At 32.7% G+C, this 19,030-nt stretch overlaps 2 protein-coding genes across 20 annotated transcripts in view; one reads left to right on the top strand and one right to left on the bottom strand.

Annotated features, from left to right (window-relative positions):
- The window catches only part of slc12a5a (solute carrier family 12 member 5a), a 2,560,186-nt gene that overhangs the window by 953,888 nt on the left and 1,587,268 nt on the right, over window positions 1-19,030 (bottom strand). The window lies entirely within an intron of this gene.
- nav1b (neuron navigator 1b) overlaps window positions 1-19,030 on the top strand; it is a 947,042-nt gene that overhangs the window by 194,492 nt on the left and 733,520 nt on the right. For 7 of the 19 annotated variants that reach the window (XM_087258108.1, XM_087258111.1, XM_087258113.1 and 4 more), the window contains 8 exons: window positions 9,396-9,479; window positions 10,769-10,880; window positions 11,496-11,528; window positions 11,654-11,775; window positions 15,480-15,640; window positions 17,585-17,750; window positions 18,147-18,327; window positions 18,410-18,501. The exons of 1 other annotated variant lie outside the window; for it this stretch is intronic. In XM_087258108.1, the coding sequence (XP_087114234.1) occupies window positions 9,396-9,479; window positions 10,769-10,880; window positions 11,496-11,528; window positions 11,654-11,775; window positions 15,480-15,640; window positions 17,585-17,750; window positions 18,147-18,327; window positions 18,410-18,501 (951 nt within the window). Of the gene's footprint in view, window positions 1-9,395; window positions 9,480-10,768; window positions 10,881-11,495; window positions 11,529-11,653; window positions 11,812-15,479; window positions 15,641-17,584; window positions 17,751-18,146; window positions 18,328-18,409; window positions 18,502-19,030 lie in introns of those variants that run through there. 11 more of the 19 variants (XM_087258109.1, XM_087258125.1, XM_087258121.1 and 8 more) reach the window with 4 other exon arrangements.

Consider the following 19,030-nt stretch of genomic DNA (forward strand, 5'->3'; position numbering starts at 1 on the left):
CCCACAGTCCAAACACATGCACTATAGGTGAATACAATTAACTATGTTGGCATGTAGTGCATGTGTGTAAATGAGTGTGAATAGATGTTTCTCAGTACTGGGTTGCAGGTGGAAGGGCATCTGTTGTGTAAAATGTTGGATAAGTTGTCGGTTCATTCCGCTGTGGCAACACCTAATAAATAAAGGGATTAAGTCAATCTTAAAATATATATTTTTTATATGAAATAGCACTCTAATAAATGCTGGGATATTTAAACCCAAACTTGAGTAAAATACGGTTCTCACGATACCATCAGTTCAGGCCATGACACTATACCAGGTGAAGTTTCACAATACCAAATAGTATCGCAATTCTGTATTCATTCAAAACTCAAATCCACGAAATAATGCAAATTGTCATAAATTCATAATTTATATGTCTTAATACTTAAATTCTTATGAGAATTCTGTTATCATTGAAAACGTATTATTTGTACAGACTTTCTTTGGGGGGTGGATACACTGTCACTCTTTTGTTGTTACTGCTATAATAATAAATATAAAATAAATAAATCATTGATCACGCCACATGATCTGTCATGAGAGTAGCAAACTACAACCCGTATGCATAGTTAAAATACAAGTAAAATAAAGTGGTCTTTTGATTATTTTCGGGCACAAATGTAATGACGGTACTACTGTTTACAAACTAAGAGTAAAATATGGACTCAAAATTTGGGTTAAATTTGGTCTTATTAATTTAATTTAAAAAATTAACTTAGCAATTTGGGGCGAAGCAGTGGCACAGTAGTGCTGTCGCCTCACAGCAAGAAAGTCGCTGGTTCGAGCCTCGCTCAGTTGGCGTTTCAGTGTGGCGTTTGCATGTTCTCCCTGCGTTTGCGTGGGTTTCCTCCAGGTGCTCCGGTTTCCCCCACAGTCCAAAGACATGCGGTACAGGTGAATTGGGTAGGCTAAATTGTCCGTAGTGTGTGTGTGTGTGTGTGTGTGAATGTTTCCCAGAGATGGGTTGCGGCTGGAAGGGCATCCGCTGCGTAAAAACTAGCTGGATAAGTTGGCGGTTCATTCCGCTGTGGAGACCCCGCATTAATAAAGGGACTAAGCCGACAAGAAAATGAATGAACTTAGCAATTGGATTAAAATGACCTGGCATTTTTTAGAGTGTAACTTATAAAATATGCACTTAAAAATGATGTTTTGTAGTTTGTTCAAGCTACTAATATAAATTGAGCTGAAACAACACAAGGAAACCTTGAGGTTTTTCTGGGACAACTTAAGTGTTTTATGTTCAGTCCATTTAAAGTTTGTAAAAACTAATGAGTTTACTTAATTTCTTCATCTTGTCCCAACACAAACCGATTATCTATATATTTTTTTACAGTGTACATGACATTTTGCATAACTTCCTGGAGCGGACTTCTTTTGAGATGTATTTTTGGTTCATTTGTGCCATCAGCTAGACAGAGAAACAGGCACTTTTTATTATGGATGAATCTGCTGTATTGTACTCTTTTTAACTGCTAAAAAACAGCCATTGTAAAAGCCAAATCAAATCTTACAACATAGACTGTAACAATAACAACATAGACTGGATTTGACTGAAGGAAGAAATGCATGCACAGTGCTTAGCATGTATGAGTACACCCCCTACAAATCTCTCATTTAAATTAATCGTTTCTATAGGATGCTTTACAGTATTATATTTGTGTATATAGAAAAGATTTATCTCTACTGGAGCCAAATCTGGAGCTTATCTAACAAAACTTACAATAATGGTTAAAAAATGAGTTGCCCAAATTCATATGTTAGAGAAAAATATTAAATAAAATTATCCAAAACAGCAAAAATCAAGAGAAACAAAAAGTAAATACAATTTTGTTGTAATGTTGTCTTTTGTATATATATATATATACAGTTGAAGTCAGAATTATTAGCCCCCCTGAATTATTAGCGCCCCTGTTTATTTTTTTCCCCAATTTCTGTTTAATGGAGGGAAGATTGTTTCAACACATTTCTAAGCATAATAGTTTTAAAAACTTTTTTCTAATAACTGATTTTTTTTATCTTTGACATGATGACAGTAAATAATATTTTACTTGATATTTTTCAAGACACTTCTATACAGCTTAAAGTGACATTTAAAGGCTTAACTAGGTTAATCAGGTGAACTAGGCAGGTTAGGGTTATTAGGCAAGTTATTGTATAATGATGGTTTGTTCTGTAGATTATCGAGAAAAAAAATAGCTTAAAGGGGCTAATAATTTTGTCCCAAAAATGTTTTTTTAAAAATAACTGCTTTTATTCTAGCCGAAATAAAACAAATAAGACTTTCTCCAGAAGAAAACATATTATCAGACATACTGTGAAATTTTCCTTGCTCTGTTAAAAATCATTTGGGAAATATTTAGAGAAGAAAAAAAAATCAAAAGGGGGCTAATAATTCTGACTTCAACTGTGTGTGTATATATATATATATATATATATATATATATATATATATATATATATATATATATATATATATATATATATATATATATATATATATATATACATATATATATATATATATATTTTTTTTTTTTGCAATATTTTGGTTGAATTTAAACATTATCTTTCCATTTCTAAATATATTTTGTGACTAAAATATTATTTTAATAAATCTGTTTTGTTGAAATGCAGCAATATATATTACCCATATTCGCTGAGAAATGGACAAAAATATTCAAAATGGAGTGTACTCAATCATGCTGAGCACTGTACAGTACACCTTGGATGATTTGAAATCATGGGATCTTTTTTGTATGACTCACATTTTTTGGTGAACTAACCCTTTAAAAGTATAGTTCACCCAAAAATGATCATTTACACACCCTTGACTGTTTTTTTTTTTCTGTTAAAAACAAGAGAAGAAATTTTAAAGAATGTTTAAAACATGCAACCATTAACTTCCTTGGTATTTATATTTCCTACAATGAACTAGGCATGGGCCAGTAAAAGATTCTGACGGTATTATAACATTGGATAAAAATATCAAGTTTTCATGGTAATGTGATCGCTGCTCTAAAATATATTCTTTTTAAATGTCTGGGTAAAAAACTAAAAAAAAAATCCCCTTTGAACACTATATATTCTATTTTTTGAAAGAAGAAATATAAAATATTTTGGATCAGTAAACATGTCAAGTAAATAATTCAAGTGAATCATTGACTTCTGCTGTCTTCTATAGTTTTAAAATCACAGATTTCTTCACAATTTAAAGCAGCATCTTTGGGTATCTTTTCTACTGGAGGTATTGTTGTCCAAAAAAACAAAAACAAAAAAATTTGTAAATAAAAAAATCTTACACATACCTTAGGAACGGTATTACAGAAAATGTTGGAGTTTTTTTATTATTATTATTTGTTTATTAAACTTTTACAGATATAACAAAGTATTTTTTACAGAGAAATTTAAACAAATATCATTCCCACCTCTACCCTCTACACAAGTTGAAATTACATTTATCTAACGGAGAAAAAAAAAAGAAAAGAAATACTAATGATAATAACAAAATAATATTAAAAATGAAATAGATAAATAAAAACAATTAAGTAAATAAAATGAATAAAATATAAAAATATATAATAATAAATAAAATAAAAAATAAACACAATAAAATTAAAAAACAAAACATCCTCTCAGAATACGCATACTTTGATAACCCAATATTATCAAAAATGAGTCCTCAGGTATTTATAAAGTACCTAATTATTATGTTATTGCCCTAAGATTTAGATTGAAAGTTAGTAGAGATACTGACATGCTTAGAAAAGAAAATTCTAAATTCTAACCCTATAATTGCCATTTAAAACCTTGACTTTCCAAACCATGGTATACCTTTAAAATGGTTATCATCCCATGCCTACAACGGACGTCCATGCTTTACAGCATTTTTTAAAATATCTTCTCATATGGGGGGTGAACTAATCCTTTAATGTCTGATGCTTGTCCCAGTGCATATATGAATGTGAGTGTGTGAAATGGAGGCTTTAGTCCTAACAGCACTGTCCCTCTCTCCCTGGCTGATCTCCTGTCCCGGCCTCTGATGACTCTGGCTGCTCCTCCTTGGGTTTCTGGCTGTTGCAGGCAGGCCAGGTTTGTTGGACTGTCACTCGCAGCCCCGTCTGCCGTTCTTGCATGTGTTCCTGCCCTTAATGTGGCTGACTGATGATGTGGAGTGGATATGTTTGTTCTTTCATCAAAAGTCATAGTGTTGATGCTGAAAGAAGGAACCACTGGCATAGTAATGAGTGTGCATGGATTGAGGATAAAAAGTTGCACTTGCTTATTTGAACCCATAGTGTTCTGTCTAGTGTGTTACTTGGTGCGTCATGATTTTGCCAAGTACGATGCAATCCAGTATTAACATCTATGTTGATCCTGGAACATCATTTTTGTTTGAAAATGTAATCCATACCTATTCCCTATCTCTAAACACAACCATATCTATGAATTATTCCCAAAATCAGAGAGGAGTAATAGTTGGATAACAATAGACATATATAAACCTAACCGTTAGCCTAAACTTAACATAATCGGTAAACATATCCCTTAATAATCATTAACTGATTGGAATGTTGTTCCAGGATCAACATTCTGTAGATGTTAATTCAGAAACATGTCCTACTTGGTGAAATCAGGTTGGCGGTGTAACTTGTATTGCATACATACTTCATACCCACATACTTGTACTGTCCTCCACTAAGAACACTATAAGCAACCAATTTGCAATGTTTTGGCAACCATTGAAAACCCCTGAAGCCACCTAAAACTTCCTACCACCTAACCACCCTATGGGATTTCCCTTGCACTCTAAAAATTGTTGGGTTTTTGTAACCCCAAATTGGTTCAAATATGGATAAACGCAACTATTGGGTTAAGAAGTGGGTTAAATTTAAGTTAAAAAAATTACCCATCTTCAGGTTGGTCTATATTTGACACAATGCTGGTTTATAACAACTTAGCATTTTAGTCTAACAACCACGGGGAATGCTTTGGCAACTTCATACCAATGCGCTTAAACTAGTCAATTAACTGCATAACAACACCCTAGCAGCGACAGAAAAATCCCAAATTACTGATCATGTTTATCTGGAGCTCTTTCATTTTAAATAATCAGTTAAAACTGTCAGTAATATGTTTTATTATTATTATTATTATTATTATTATTATTATTTACAAATGATAGTATAAATAGGACATATTAGAAAAAGCTGCAAATGAATTAGGAAACAGTTTAGCCTATTCAAATGAATATCTTTTACAAAGAAATTGAATGATCAAATCTCATTAAGCTTTTCTTTACTGTAGACCTGCACAATTAATCGTAAAAAGATTGCGATCTCAATTCGACCCCCTAGACGATCTTAATCCAGCATTTCTACGATTCTGTCAATCATATTTTCAAGTTCAGGAGAGAAGCAATGGTGGCCGCACAAGTCTTCACATTGTTTTACATACGTTGTTCAGCAACGTGGACACCTCCAAATGGTGTTGAAAGAGTCACCAGCTTTATGTATAAGATATAATTCAACCCAAAAATGTCATTTCTGACTGTAAAATCACACGTGACGTGAGCTGACCGTCAACTGTTACCACAGAGAGGCAGTCGCGTACGCGCGGTTCTGAATAAGGTCTACTTTAGTGAACAGAACCTGCATATGCTGCGAATAACAAGTAATAAAGTTGTGAATGACAAGTAATAAAGTTGTAAATTACATTCAGTTTGTGGCACAGAGTGATCGTTTGGGAGCCCCGTGGGAAGTGAACTGCTCTTAGCAGTGAAAATGAAACCGAAAACCCGCCGAAATGCAAAAATTTCCACCCAGTCTTCTGTATTCACAAAACGTTAGTGACAGATTTTAAGCAGAAAATTACAGATTGTAAGCTTATGTCTCAAACACAACAATTCAACATCAGAATTATTATCAGCATTAATATCCAGGACAAATCCAAAGTCTGTTCAAGTCATTTTAACCAACAGTACCGCTACACAAAGCCTATTGCTGTTTACCACATGTTTAAGATTAACAACAAGAATAGCCCGCTCATGTTAACCTTTATTTTACATCTACAGAATCGTGAGAAAATCTTGATCTTTATTTTAGGCAAAAAAAAAAAATTGTGATTCTCATTTTAGCCAGAATCGTGCAGCTCTTCTTTACTGTATAACTTAAACATTCTGATTAAAGAGCAGTGAATGAATCTCTCATTTAGATTTTTCATTTGATTGCATTAAATAACAGAGCTGTCACTTTAAAAATGCACACATCTATAATGCAAGCATTCGATTGCTTTCCTAACGGTTTATGCTCATTAAAGACAAAACTTGTTGTGTTTAAAAGAAAAAAGATCCAGATCGAAATGCTTAGATGTTGGTATTATTATTATTATTGTTGTTATTATTATTATTATTATTACAATTATTATTATTATGTGTATATGTCTATTCAAACACGTACCCAAAACCCAGAGTTTCCACTTTCGCTCCACTTTAAATCGTGTGTACAGAATCCGTTTGGGAAACAGCATCTATTTATTAATATGGTCTGAGACACGCACCGCTACATGAACTGACTGTTTTGAGGAGTACATAGGAGGGACAACGGCGCCTGTAATGAAAAGGAAGGGCATAGATATTTACATTAGATGTCACCCACCCTGTTGTTGTCTATTGGAAGGAATGCGTCAACAGAGCTGCCATTTCAGTTTAGCGCTCCTTTGAAATGAATGCAGGAGAAATGTGCAGTTGAGGACTGGCCATCCACATATATACATATATCTATGACCGGGAATTTTCCTGGTGATCAGTATTCAAATATTTATTTTAAATTACGAAAATTATAATTTGACATCACTTTTCTACATCGATGGATAAGTGACCGCACAGGCATTCCTGATAAAGAGCGTGTGTTTGTGTGCATGCAAATGCATTATCCTCCCTTTCTTTTGAATTTGATCTAATCCTTGTCCTGAAACACACCCCCTCTCCTGCTTTCACTTCTCCTTCTAACGGAGGGAGCAATTGGTTTGTGAATGAATCCCATTATGAACGACTCATTCACTTACAGTAGATAACAATAACACAAGTTTCTAGCACCACAGCGTCTTGTTGTCATATTTCTTTTTCATATTTCTTTTCGAGCTGGTGCTACTTTGCCTTCTGGTAAATGCAGTAAGTAGCCTAACATTATTATCCTCAACTACTTGTGAAGCACAAAAGGTCGTATCACACAAAAACATAATAAAACAAAATCTTACCTATTAAATATTCTGCCTTTGTGCTTTGTTTTCTTTGTTTGCTCATTACTACACCCATACACAGCGCCAGAGTCCAGCATCTTCACATTGGCTTTAGTCATGACTAGTTCGGTTGAATGACATTCGTGCTGAGAGCACTGTACAAATGTGGCGGCACTATTGACGCATGCTCAGGGTCCGTATGTGATATCTAGTGTATATATCTATGATGGAAGGGAATCTGCCATTTTTTTATATTTATTTCAACATATTTTCATGCCTAAATAAAATGAAAGCACTGAACAGATTCAGATTTAAGAGCAAGGGGCCGTCCCCTGGTGGGTTGGCTATATGGGTTGCATATATAGTGAGGAACGACTCCCTATACATTTATTGCTACCCTTCATAGAAATATTAAAAACATGGGAGAGGGGAAAATACCTAACCCAGGCTCATTCTGAAAATGTAGTGCCATGGACGTTTCTGGAGACTGCGAAATATGTCCCGGGAGGTACGTATTTTTGCAGTTTTTGTTTTCGCGAATCCGCGAGAGGCCGCTGTGTGCGCTTTTTCGTATCTCGAATGTCTCTCGCGAGTGCCGTTTGCGCCCGCGCTGTTCTCGCGTGAACCCACCAGAGGCCGCTGTCTGACTGACTAAATGTGTGCCTGTGCGACCGGCCAATCGGCTGACCCACCCCCCTCCTTTCCTAAACCCAACCAATTTTACCGATTGACCCGCCCGCCCGCTCACTTCCCTAAACCCGAGCAACAATTTAGAAAAGCCGTGTAGAAAAAGAAAAACCCTCGTCTGATTTTTTTTTTATCACATTTTCGGATTTCACCACGTTCTCATCCTGTTATGAACTCGTTCCCCTTTTTTTTTGGATTCTGTTTTTGTCTTACCTGATTTCTGGAACCGCTCTTCCGCGGACTCGAACCTGCTCGCCATGTTCAACCCCTCCTCTCTGCAACTGAAGTCTGCCGACGCACACGATGAGCTGACTGGAAAAACTGGTTGCGGCAGGAAAAGCCCTCCACACGGAGGCAAGCAGTCAGCCGGCAAGCGCGAAAGGGAACAGCGTCATACCGCCCCGTAGCGTTCGCTGAAAAAAAATGAAATGCAGCCATACGTACCTCCCAGGACGTATTTTACGGTCCCCAGAAACGTCCACGGGACTACGTTTTCAGAATAAGCCTGGGTTAAAAGTACCATTACGGGATGATAGCAGGATAGAAATGTAAAATATGGGAGAATCCCAGGAAAAATGGGAGGGTTGACAGGTATGCGCTAGCAACTTCCTAACAGCTACCCAGAACTGTATAGCAACAACTTAGCAATCCATATGGATAGCCACACACCACATTAAAGTATTTAATTCTGTGATTACAGCTTGCATTGTATTATTAGGGCAAAGTATTCTATATGTACATCTTTAACAACCTACTAACAAAGTCATGGCAAGCAGGGAAAAATAACATGGCTATGCTCTGAAAACCACCCAGAACACCTTTGCAAAAGCTCACCAACTACTTAACAACCACCCAGAACACTCACAACCAAACTAACTCTGTACCAAACTAAACCAAACTAACAATGTACCAAAACTTTTCCCATTACACAACACTGTAGCAGCCACATTCAATCTTAGCAATTGTGTAGCAACATGGTAAACAATCAAAACATCTATTAGCAACCACACAGCCTAGCTTCACCACTTGTAAATTGAACGTGTCAACTGTGTCTATATGTGTTGCACTGGCATGAGTGAATAGCATGATGGATTTTGTATTTTTATTAGGATGACTCCATTGTCTTTCTTTCACACACACTGTCTTTTGTAGCTTGTGTGTGTGTCGTTATATGGCAACCCCGTGTTTTTTCATTTTCAGGCTGCAGGACATCCTCTATTCACTTTTCATCTGCCCATTGTCACAGCTTTTCTTGATTCCCATCCTTTTCCTGGTCCTGATGGAGACACATTCATCCGAGTGTGTGTGTGTGTGTGTGTGTGTGTGTGTGTGTGTGTGTGTGCGTGCGTGCGTGCAAGCGCGCGTGTGTGTGTTTAATGATCTGTGTGTGTTTATCAGACGCTTACCTGTATTGATTATATTTGCAGGCTAACCTGGTGGCGGCGTTTGAGCAGAGTTTGGCACTCATGACGGCACGACTGCAGAGTCTGTCCGTCACTTCTGAACAGAAGGTCAGTGTGTACAGCAACTACACACTGTACATTTGGTTATGTTGACATTGCATATTTAACAAGCCAATAATTCAAAACTCTGGCCTCTGGGAAATGTTTACAAATGTTAATGCTCATCAGAGCCCTTTTTTATTTGATGAAAGTGAAGGAAAAAAAGCTAAAAATTGTGAAATATTTTTATGATTTAAAAGATATATTTTAAGCGATGTTTATTTATTAACTAGTTTTGAGAGGATCACGTGCTTATGATTGGCCACTGCTTGTCCTGCATTAGCCAACGCATGATTCGCCGATCGGATGATTCCTAAGTCATTATAAATAACCAGAGCTCTTTACCTCAGTTATCTTCAGCTTAAAGAATCCCCCCTTCCACCCCTACTCCTCCTTTCTTTTCCTTGAAAGGGTGGCACGGCGGCCTAGTGGTTAGCACTGTTGCCTTGAAGCAAGATCGTCACTGGTCCAAGTCTCTAACAGGCCAGTTAACATTTCTGTGCGGAGTTTACACATTCTCCCCATGCTCGCGTGGGTTTCCCCCAGGTTCTCCGGTTTCCTTCTACAGTCCAAAAGCTTGTTGACATAGGTGAATTGACCAAACCAAATTAGCACCATAGACAAACTCTTAATCAGCAGTATATCTCCCTGTAGCAATCCCTAATATGGCATTCAACATAGCAGGGGAGTTCTACCTGAGCTTAAACTCCCCTCTCATCCTGCAAACAGGAAGTAGCCCCGGGCTCGAGGATCTTATGAGCTCTCTCCCGGGACAACATGCCAAACATGCTTTATAATCAATCATCAGCTAAGTGTGAACTGTTGAAATTGATATTTATTTATGGGCTGCAATGCCACATTATCTGCATTGTTTCTCCGTCCTGCAAAGCCCCAACTAGCTTTGAGTTATAATCCTGATATGCTGATCTGATGATCAAAAAACATGTATGATTATTATCAAAGTTAAAAACAGTTCAACAGGTGCTTAACATTTTTTTTGGAAACCATTATCATAATTTTACAATGTAATTCAATTCATCTTTATTTCTATAGTGATTTTTACAATGTAGGTTGTGTCAAAGCAACTTGGCAAGATAAAGTACAAAAAAAAAAAAAAGAGTAAAAGTTATAATGTCAAGATATATTGCACAAGATTTTACTTCCGTTGATCAAATATATGGAAGTATACATATATAAATAAATAGTATAACACACAAATAAATTTATATTAGTGTGTCATATGTTAATGTTCCAGTCATTTTTAAATTTTTTAATTTATCTTTGACTCATAATTTCAGGATACTGAGCTACAGGACCTGAAGGAAACCATAGAGGTTCTGAAGACAAAGAACACAGAGGCTCAGACCCTGATCCATGGGGCTCTCAGCACCCCTGACCCCATGCCCAAAGGTTTGAACATCAGACTTCAGAATAAGCAAAAATAAATAAATATATATTTATATTTATATATTATATAAATAATATATTTACATATATATATATATATATATATATATATATATATATATATATATATATATATATATATATATATATATTTATTAAGTGTTCAGATACAAAAACGTCTAAATGCCATTTGAAATATTGTCCTAAACTGCGCATTTTTCTCAGCCTCAAATGTTTATGTTCAGTTATTTGACTTCAAAGGCAATGAAAAGAACTTATTCGTCACTATAAAAATAAAATTACATATCCTAAACTCAGGAGTTGGAGAAAAAATGCTAATTTTTAAAGAAAATATCAAATATAATAATTTTTTTACGTTTTAAATTTAGTAAATTTCATGGGACCATTTTTTTTTAATCATTTTAATAAAATTTTATTTCATTGTTTTTTTTCCATTGTTTTCACCTAAATGGGTGCTATAATGCCCGATTAGAGCAGTGCCAATGCCAGAATTTGTCAGTGAAGTTTCATATCACAGATCATTTAAGCCCTGTTTGTGAGTGGAATTCAAAACAAACTCTTTTTGTGTGTGTGTCTCTTTATATGTAAATGATCCAGAAGAGGGCAGAGCCTTTACAGCTTGTGCATCAGGTACTCCAGTTACTTTTCCATGCTTAAACAGCAAAATATCACAAACTGAAAGAATTTAAATGTATGAAATATACATATCTTCTGTATGAAGTGTCCACTAAATGAGCACTAACTTTTTCTCTCAGAGCTGCAGATTGACCGGCAGAACTCATCCGAGAGCATCTCCAGTCTGAACAGCATCACCAGTCACTCCAGCGCTGGCAGCCTGAAGGAGCAGGAGGCCAAAAAGAAGAAGAAGAAAAGCTGGGTGAGGATGTGAACAAGAAAACATAATAACCTGATTAAAAAAAAAAAAAAAAACTTCAGTTGCAGTGAGGAGAAACAAGTATTGAACACATCACCATTTTTTCAGAAAACATATTTCTAAATGTGACAACCAAAGAAATCCTTAAATGCAAAGTAAACAAAACTAAAGTTCAAAGTAAACAAAACTATGAAGTTCTGTGTAATAAAATGAAATGGCACTGGAAAAAAGTATTGAACACATAAAGAAAGGGAGGTGCACAATTGCAGGGAAAGCCCAGAAAGCAGCGGAAAACCCTCAGTAGTTTTTCAGCAACCCTCTGCCCTTCCCCAGTGTAAATGAATATCAGCTGCTTCAGTCAAGACAATTACCAAACACAGCCAAGCAAACTCTGTAATGCTTTCAGAGAAAGAAAATAAAGCTGTAGAATGGCCAGGCAGTCACCTTAATTGCCAGACTTGAATCCAATAGAAAATACAAAATAACAATATTTTAAGTTTTTTAAACTCTGTTGAAGTCTTGTTTTATTTTTATGTTCTTATTGGGTTTTTTTTTTGTTTAATTATTTATATATTTTATATTTATTTATTTATTGTTTGTTTGTTTATATAGTTTATATTTATTTATTTATTTATTGTTTGTTTGTTTATATATTTTATATTTTTTTATTGTTTGTTTAAATATTATATATTTGTTTGTTTATTTATTTATTGTTTGTTTAAATTTTATATGTATTTTTATTTTTTGTTTGTTTATAAATTAATATTTATCGTTTGTTTGTTTGTTTGTTTGTTTGTATATTTTATATGTATTTATTCTTTGTTTATATATTTTATATTTTTTATTCTTTGTTTGTTTATATATTTTATATTTATTTATTGTTTATTTGATTGTTTATATATTTTATATTTGTTTATTTATTTATTGTTTGTTTGTTTGTTTATATGTTTTATATTTGTTTATTTATTTATTGTTTGTTTGTTTGTTTATATGTTTTATATTCATTCATTTATTGTTAGCAGGATGATGAAGATGAAACCAGGGTGGACTTGTCAGCAAGACAATAATCCAAAACACAGCCAAGCAAACTCTATAATGCTTTCAGAGAAAGAAAATCAAGCTGCAGAATGGCCAGCCAGTCACCTGACTGAATCCAATAGAAAATGCAAAATAGTGTCAAGATTTTTAAACTCTGTTGAAGTCTTGTCTTATTTTTATGTTTGTATTGTTTGGGTTTTTACCAAAATCTGGTTCAATTCCATGTCAACAGCTCCTTTAGAAACATTATTCCCCTGACGTGTTCAATACTTCTTCCCCCAAAGCTAATCCAAAACCTCTTAACCTCTAATCCAAAACCTGACAGATCAGTCTGGTTGTCCACTGCAATAAAATTCAGAAAATGTTATCAGTGTATTTGTAATTAAGTATGACTGTGATTTCTTCCCTATGCTTCCCTGCTCCCTTTTTACAGGTCTATGAGGTGAGTTGTTTTCCCCGCCCGTCCCATCCCATCCCATCCCATCCATCATGCAATATATGCATCAGAAAAAGTCTTCATTGTCAGTGCATTGTGTGGTGCTGTGTGTATTGTGTGTGTCTGAAACTCAGTTAATAAGTCTCATTCTTCGGCTTAGTCTCTGATTTATTACGCAGTGGATGCCCTTCCAACTGCAACCCACTACTGGGAAACACCCATACACTCCTGCACTGACACACACACCAATATGCTACTATGGCCAATTTAGTTCATACAGTTCACCGATAGCACATTTCTATGCACTGTGGGGGAAACCGATGCACACGGAGGAAACCCACGCCAACATAGGGACAAACATGCAAACTCCACATGGAAATGGCAACTGACGCATCCAGGACTCAAACTGGTGACCTTCTTGCTTTGAGGCAACAGGGCTAACCACTGAGTCACCATGCCGCCCCTCAATTAGGTTATGGATTATGCCTTTCTGGACTGGATTATACCTTTCACTGTGCTCCATGTTAGTAGGTGGAGCATATAGAAAACTTATCCTGCTTTTTCTCAGTACAACTCTGGCAGAATTTCCTGCACAGCATTGTGGGTAATGTAGTTTTTATGCACAGATTCTACTAATAAACAAGGCTGATTTAAAAATAGTTTGAATTAATGTAAACAAGTGTGCAACTGATACAAAACCTCTGAGCTCCCTACATGCCTGTCTTTAAAATGTTTTCAGTTGTTAAAAATCCCCATCACTTATGAATTATTTGTAGACTTATTGGCTGAAATTAAACTCATATTGTTTCTGGTGTCCTGTACTGCTCTCTATTATTTATATGCATTTTTTAAAGTGCTTTGTGATTAATATTGTCATAACTAATGCCTCTCACCTACCATTATTTCTACTGTAAACCTCACAACAGATTTTATTTAATCATTTATAATAAATTTACCACGGATAAAGGCAATCCTTTGAGAAACGATACTATAGTTATTAAATTATTTGAACAATTTTTTTTTGTTGGTTAAATAATATTTTTTCTAGTTTTTGTCGTTTCATTTTTAAATTGCTTTAACTTTTTAAGTTAAATTGTATTTTTTTCATTTTTCTGTCTTTTAATTCTTTAATTATTGTGACTTTTTCAGTTAAAATTTATTTCTTCTAGTTTTTGTCATTTATTTTTAAAATTTGTGTAACTTTTTTAGTTAAATTGTATGTTTGCTGTCATTTATTTATTGTTACTTTTTTTAGTTTAATTGTATTTTTTCCATTTTATTTATTTTTTTGTTAAATTGTATTTTTGTCATTAATATTTTTAATTTGTGTAACTTTTTTTTGTTAAATTGTATTTTTTCCATTTTGCTGTCAATTAATTGTTCAATTATTGCAACGTTTTTAGTTAAATTGTATTTCTTCCATTTTTTGTAATTTATTTTTCTAAAATTATTTTTACTTTTTAAGTTAAATTGTATTTTTTCCATTTTTCTGTCATTTAATTCTTTAATTATTGTGACTTTTTTAGTTAAATTGTATTTTTTCCATTTTTTGTCATTTAATTCTTTAATTATTGTGACTTTTTTAGTTAAATTGTTTTTTTCCAATTTTTGTTATTTACCTTTTTTTGTTAAATTGTATTTTCTTCCAGTTTTTGTCATTAATTTTTAAAATTTGTGTAACTTTTTTTAGTTAAATTGTATTTTTCCGTTTTTTGTCATTTAATTTTTTTAATTATTTTTACTTTTTTAAAGTCAATTGTCTTTTTTTCTTTTTAAAATTAAATTTTTTAATTATTAAAAAATAATTAAATACTTTATTTCCAGAGTTTATTGTCATACTTTTTTTTACTTTCAGTTTTAGTATTATTAAATGTATTTATTGTTGTTAGTTTACACATCAAAATTTTTTTTTAGTTTTTTGATGTCTTTTGGTATTTTTAATAGATTTAGGTTCAGTTTTCTTTAACAATAGAAATATCTTCTTTGTTATCTTCTTTGTTACACTACTAATGCATGTTGAAAATTAAGAGGCTTTTCAACAGCACAAAAAAACTTTATTATCAAGACACTGACAGTAATGCATACACCACACATTAAATCATACACCATACCACATGACTCTGTTATTTGTTCATTATGAATCCAAACCATCTATACTAAAAAAAATACTAACAAACCACGAATTGTTGTTTACTTTTTACAATATGACTTCTCATTTCTCATCCACATATAGTTGCGGAGCTCCTTTAACAAGGCCTTCAGCAAAAAGGGACCCAAAGCTCCATACGCAGATATAGAAGAGATCGCAACCCCTGAAGCGTCTGCTCCATCCTCACCCAAAATCCACCATAATGTGGACAACACCTTCACAAAGGCTTCGACTTCAACATCAGGGTGAGAAATATAACATATCCTACATTGTATATGACACATTACAGTCAAACCAAAAAATTTTCAGGCACCTGATATAGTTTTTTTAATTTTTTAACAATTGGGTGGAGAACTATGAAGGACTAGGAGAGCCAGTTTAACAATTTAAAGCAATACAATAATTTAAATTGTGATTTATTTATATACATTATTATGTCCTTTTATATACATTCTATTATTCAATTGATGATTTGATTCTTTATTTCATTTCTAACTGGCTCTCCTGGTCCTCCATAGAAAACATTTTCATTCACTGATGGAATTGAGGATAGCAAAATAAAGTAAACTGTGATATTTTACCCAAAAATGATTTGTCCACATGGACTTAAAAACATCAGGAATAGAGGATAAAATATCATTATATCATATTTAATGCATGGGAGAAAGTGAGAGGAGGAAATTCCCCATGACGATATGATTGGATATGATTATTTAAGTTCATGCACCTTCTGCATTCATAATAACTATAAATATAAAATATTTTAAAAACTTGATGAAGTTCATGACTTTATTTATTTATTTATTTATTTATTGTTTGTTTGTTTATATATTTTGTTTATTCATAGTTTGTTTATTTATATGTTTTATTTATGTATTGTTTGTTTGTTTATTTTATTTTTTGCTGTTAGTTTTTTTATATATTTTATATTTTTATTGTTTGTTTATTTGTTTTATATTTATTTATTTATTGTTTGCTTATATATTTTATTATTTTATTTATTGCTTATTTATATATTTTATTTATTGTTTGTTTCATTTATTTTGTTTCTTTATTTGTTGTTTGCTTATGTTGTATATTTATTTATTTACTGTTTATTTATATATTTATTTATTGTTTGTTTCACTTATTTTTTGTACTGTTAGTTTATTTATATATTTTATATTTTTTATTGTTTGTTTGTTTATTTGTTTTATATTTATTTATTTATTTGTTGTTTGCTTATATATTTTATTATTTTATTTATTGATTATTTATGTATTTTATTTATTGTTTGTTTCAATTGTTTTGTTTATTTACTTGTAGTTTGTTTATTTATATATTTTATATTTATTTATTTATTGTTTATTTGTATATTTATTGTTTGTTTGTTTCATTTATTTAGTTTATTTGTTGTTTGTTTATTTATGTTTTGTTTATTTATTGTTTGCTTATATATTTGATTTATTTATTTATTGTTTATTTATCTTTTATTTATTATTTGTTTCATTTATTTTGTTTATTTATTTATTTTTTGTTTGTTTATTTATATTTTTATATTTATTTTTTTATTGTTTGCTTTTTTTTATTAGTTTTATTTTTAAGTTTTATATTTATTTATTGTTTGTTTGTTTTGTTATGTTTATTTATTTATTGTTTGCTGATATGTTTTATTTATTTATTTATTGTTTATTTTATTTATTTATTCATTGTATATTTATATATTTTATGTTTATTTATTTATTTATTTATTTATTTATTTACTTTGTGTAAAAAATACTTAACAAATCAAATGTTTCTGAACACAAACATTTTTAATGTTTTTAAAGAAGCCTTTTCTGCTCACCAAGCCTGTATTTATTTTATCCAAAACTACAGCAAAAGCAGTAATATTGTAAGATATTTATGCACTTTAAGATAACTATTTTCCATTTAAATATTTAAATTAATAATTACAAAAATATTACTCTTGTTATTTCAAGCAAGTTTTTAAGTAAAATTATTACTTAAAGTAATATATTTTAAACCAAAAAAAAATGTGACTGGGACATAAATCTACATGTAATTAATAAAATAAAACCTTTACCTCCTGGTTTGAGAACCGACAGATACCACCGACAGATACTCCTGCACACACACACACACACACACACACACACACACCTGCTGTATAAAGTCTCTACAGTGTAATGTCAGCTCGCGTTTTCCAGCAGGTCCTGCGGGGGTCCAGAGGAGACAGAGCGGGATGAAAAAGTGGTGTCAGAGTTACGCTCTGAATTGTGGGAAAAGGAACGAAAGCTGACTGACATCCGGCTGGAGGCGCTGAGCTCTGCACATCAGCTGGAGCAACTGCAGGAAGCCATGACCAACATGCAGGTGTGTGTGTGCATGCGTGCATGTGTACTGGTTGATTATTGTTACAAGTTAAAAATAAAGGTCACACTTTATAATAAGGTTTCATGAGTTAATGTATTTACTAACATGAACTAATAATGAACAATACCTGTGCGGCATTTAGTAATCAAAGTTCAACATTTACTAATGTATTATTAAAATCCTGTTAATGCTTGTTCACATTAGTTAATGTACAGTGAGGTAACATCTAACAACCAATAACCGTATTTCTATTAACTAGCATGAACAAATACTGTAAATGTTTTGCTCATTGTTTGTTCATGTTTGTAAATGCATAAACTAATGCAACCTATTGTAAAGTGTTACCAAAATAATAAACACATTAAACTCACATATGTGATATAAATGCATTGCCAGCTTACAGTCGAGAACCTGAAGGCGGAGAATGACCAGCTGAAGACAGGTGGCCCTACCTCCAGACCTCCAAGCTCCACCTCCCAGTCCTCTGGGCTCGGGTCATTGGGCGTCTCGTCACCACGGCAATCTGTGTCATCATTCAGCAAAACCGCTGGCACTGGACAAACTGAGCCTTATCCAGGTTTACACACGTTTGCAGGAAGACAATATTTTTTTACAGTAATTTCAGGACTTTCTCACTGTAATTTCTGCTGCTTTCACAGACGTGTTTCACAGTCCCACCTCCACTCTTCAGAAGGATGAAAGTCTCGTCAGAGTGTTGGTTCGCATCCCAAACCAGCAGCTGTTTAAAGATGTGAGTAATTTACTCCTTTACTGTTCATTAAAGAGCTGGCAATTCTGTAGTAAATACAGCAAAACACTTTACTGAATATTATTTAATATTTACTGTTGTCTTTGTATTTTTTTTTACATTATTTATTGTTATAATATATATTGAATTAGCCTTTTTTGTGTGCATTTAGTTTGTCATAGTTTGTTTTATATTTATTTAGTTTTTATTTGCATGTTATATTTACAACCAATTAAAAATGCAATGTTATTTACTGTATTTTATTTTTACTATTTCTACTTTTTTTTGTTTTACATATGTTGATTTGATTTTCAGCATTTTCTTTTCAGAATTATGATATTCTCAATTGTTAAGGCAATCTTTCTAATTTTAGTTTTTTTTAGTTATAATGTTTTATGCTTTCATAATTTTTGTTGTATTTATCTTATGTTTTTTTTTTATTTTATAATTTTTCTGTATATTTTAAAACGATTTCCTCTTCAGTTTCAATGGTAGAAATTAAAATTTTTCTAGTTTATATTTTTTGATGTTT

The sequence above is a fragment of the Danio rerio genome, chromosome 6 (genome assembly GCF_052040795.2).
Source record: "Danio rerio strain M-AB ecotype USA chromosome 6, GRCz13ab, whole genome shotgun sequence".
Taxonomy (NCBI): Eukaryota; Metazoa; Chordata; class Actinopteri; order Cypriniformes; family Danionidae; genus Danio; species Danio rerio.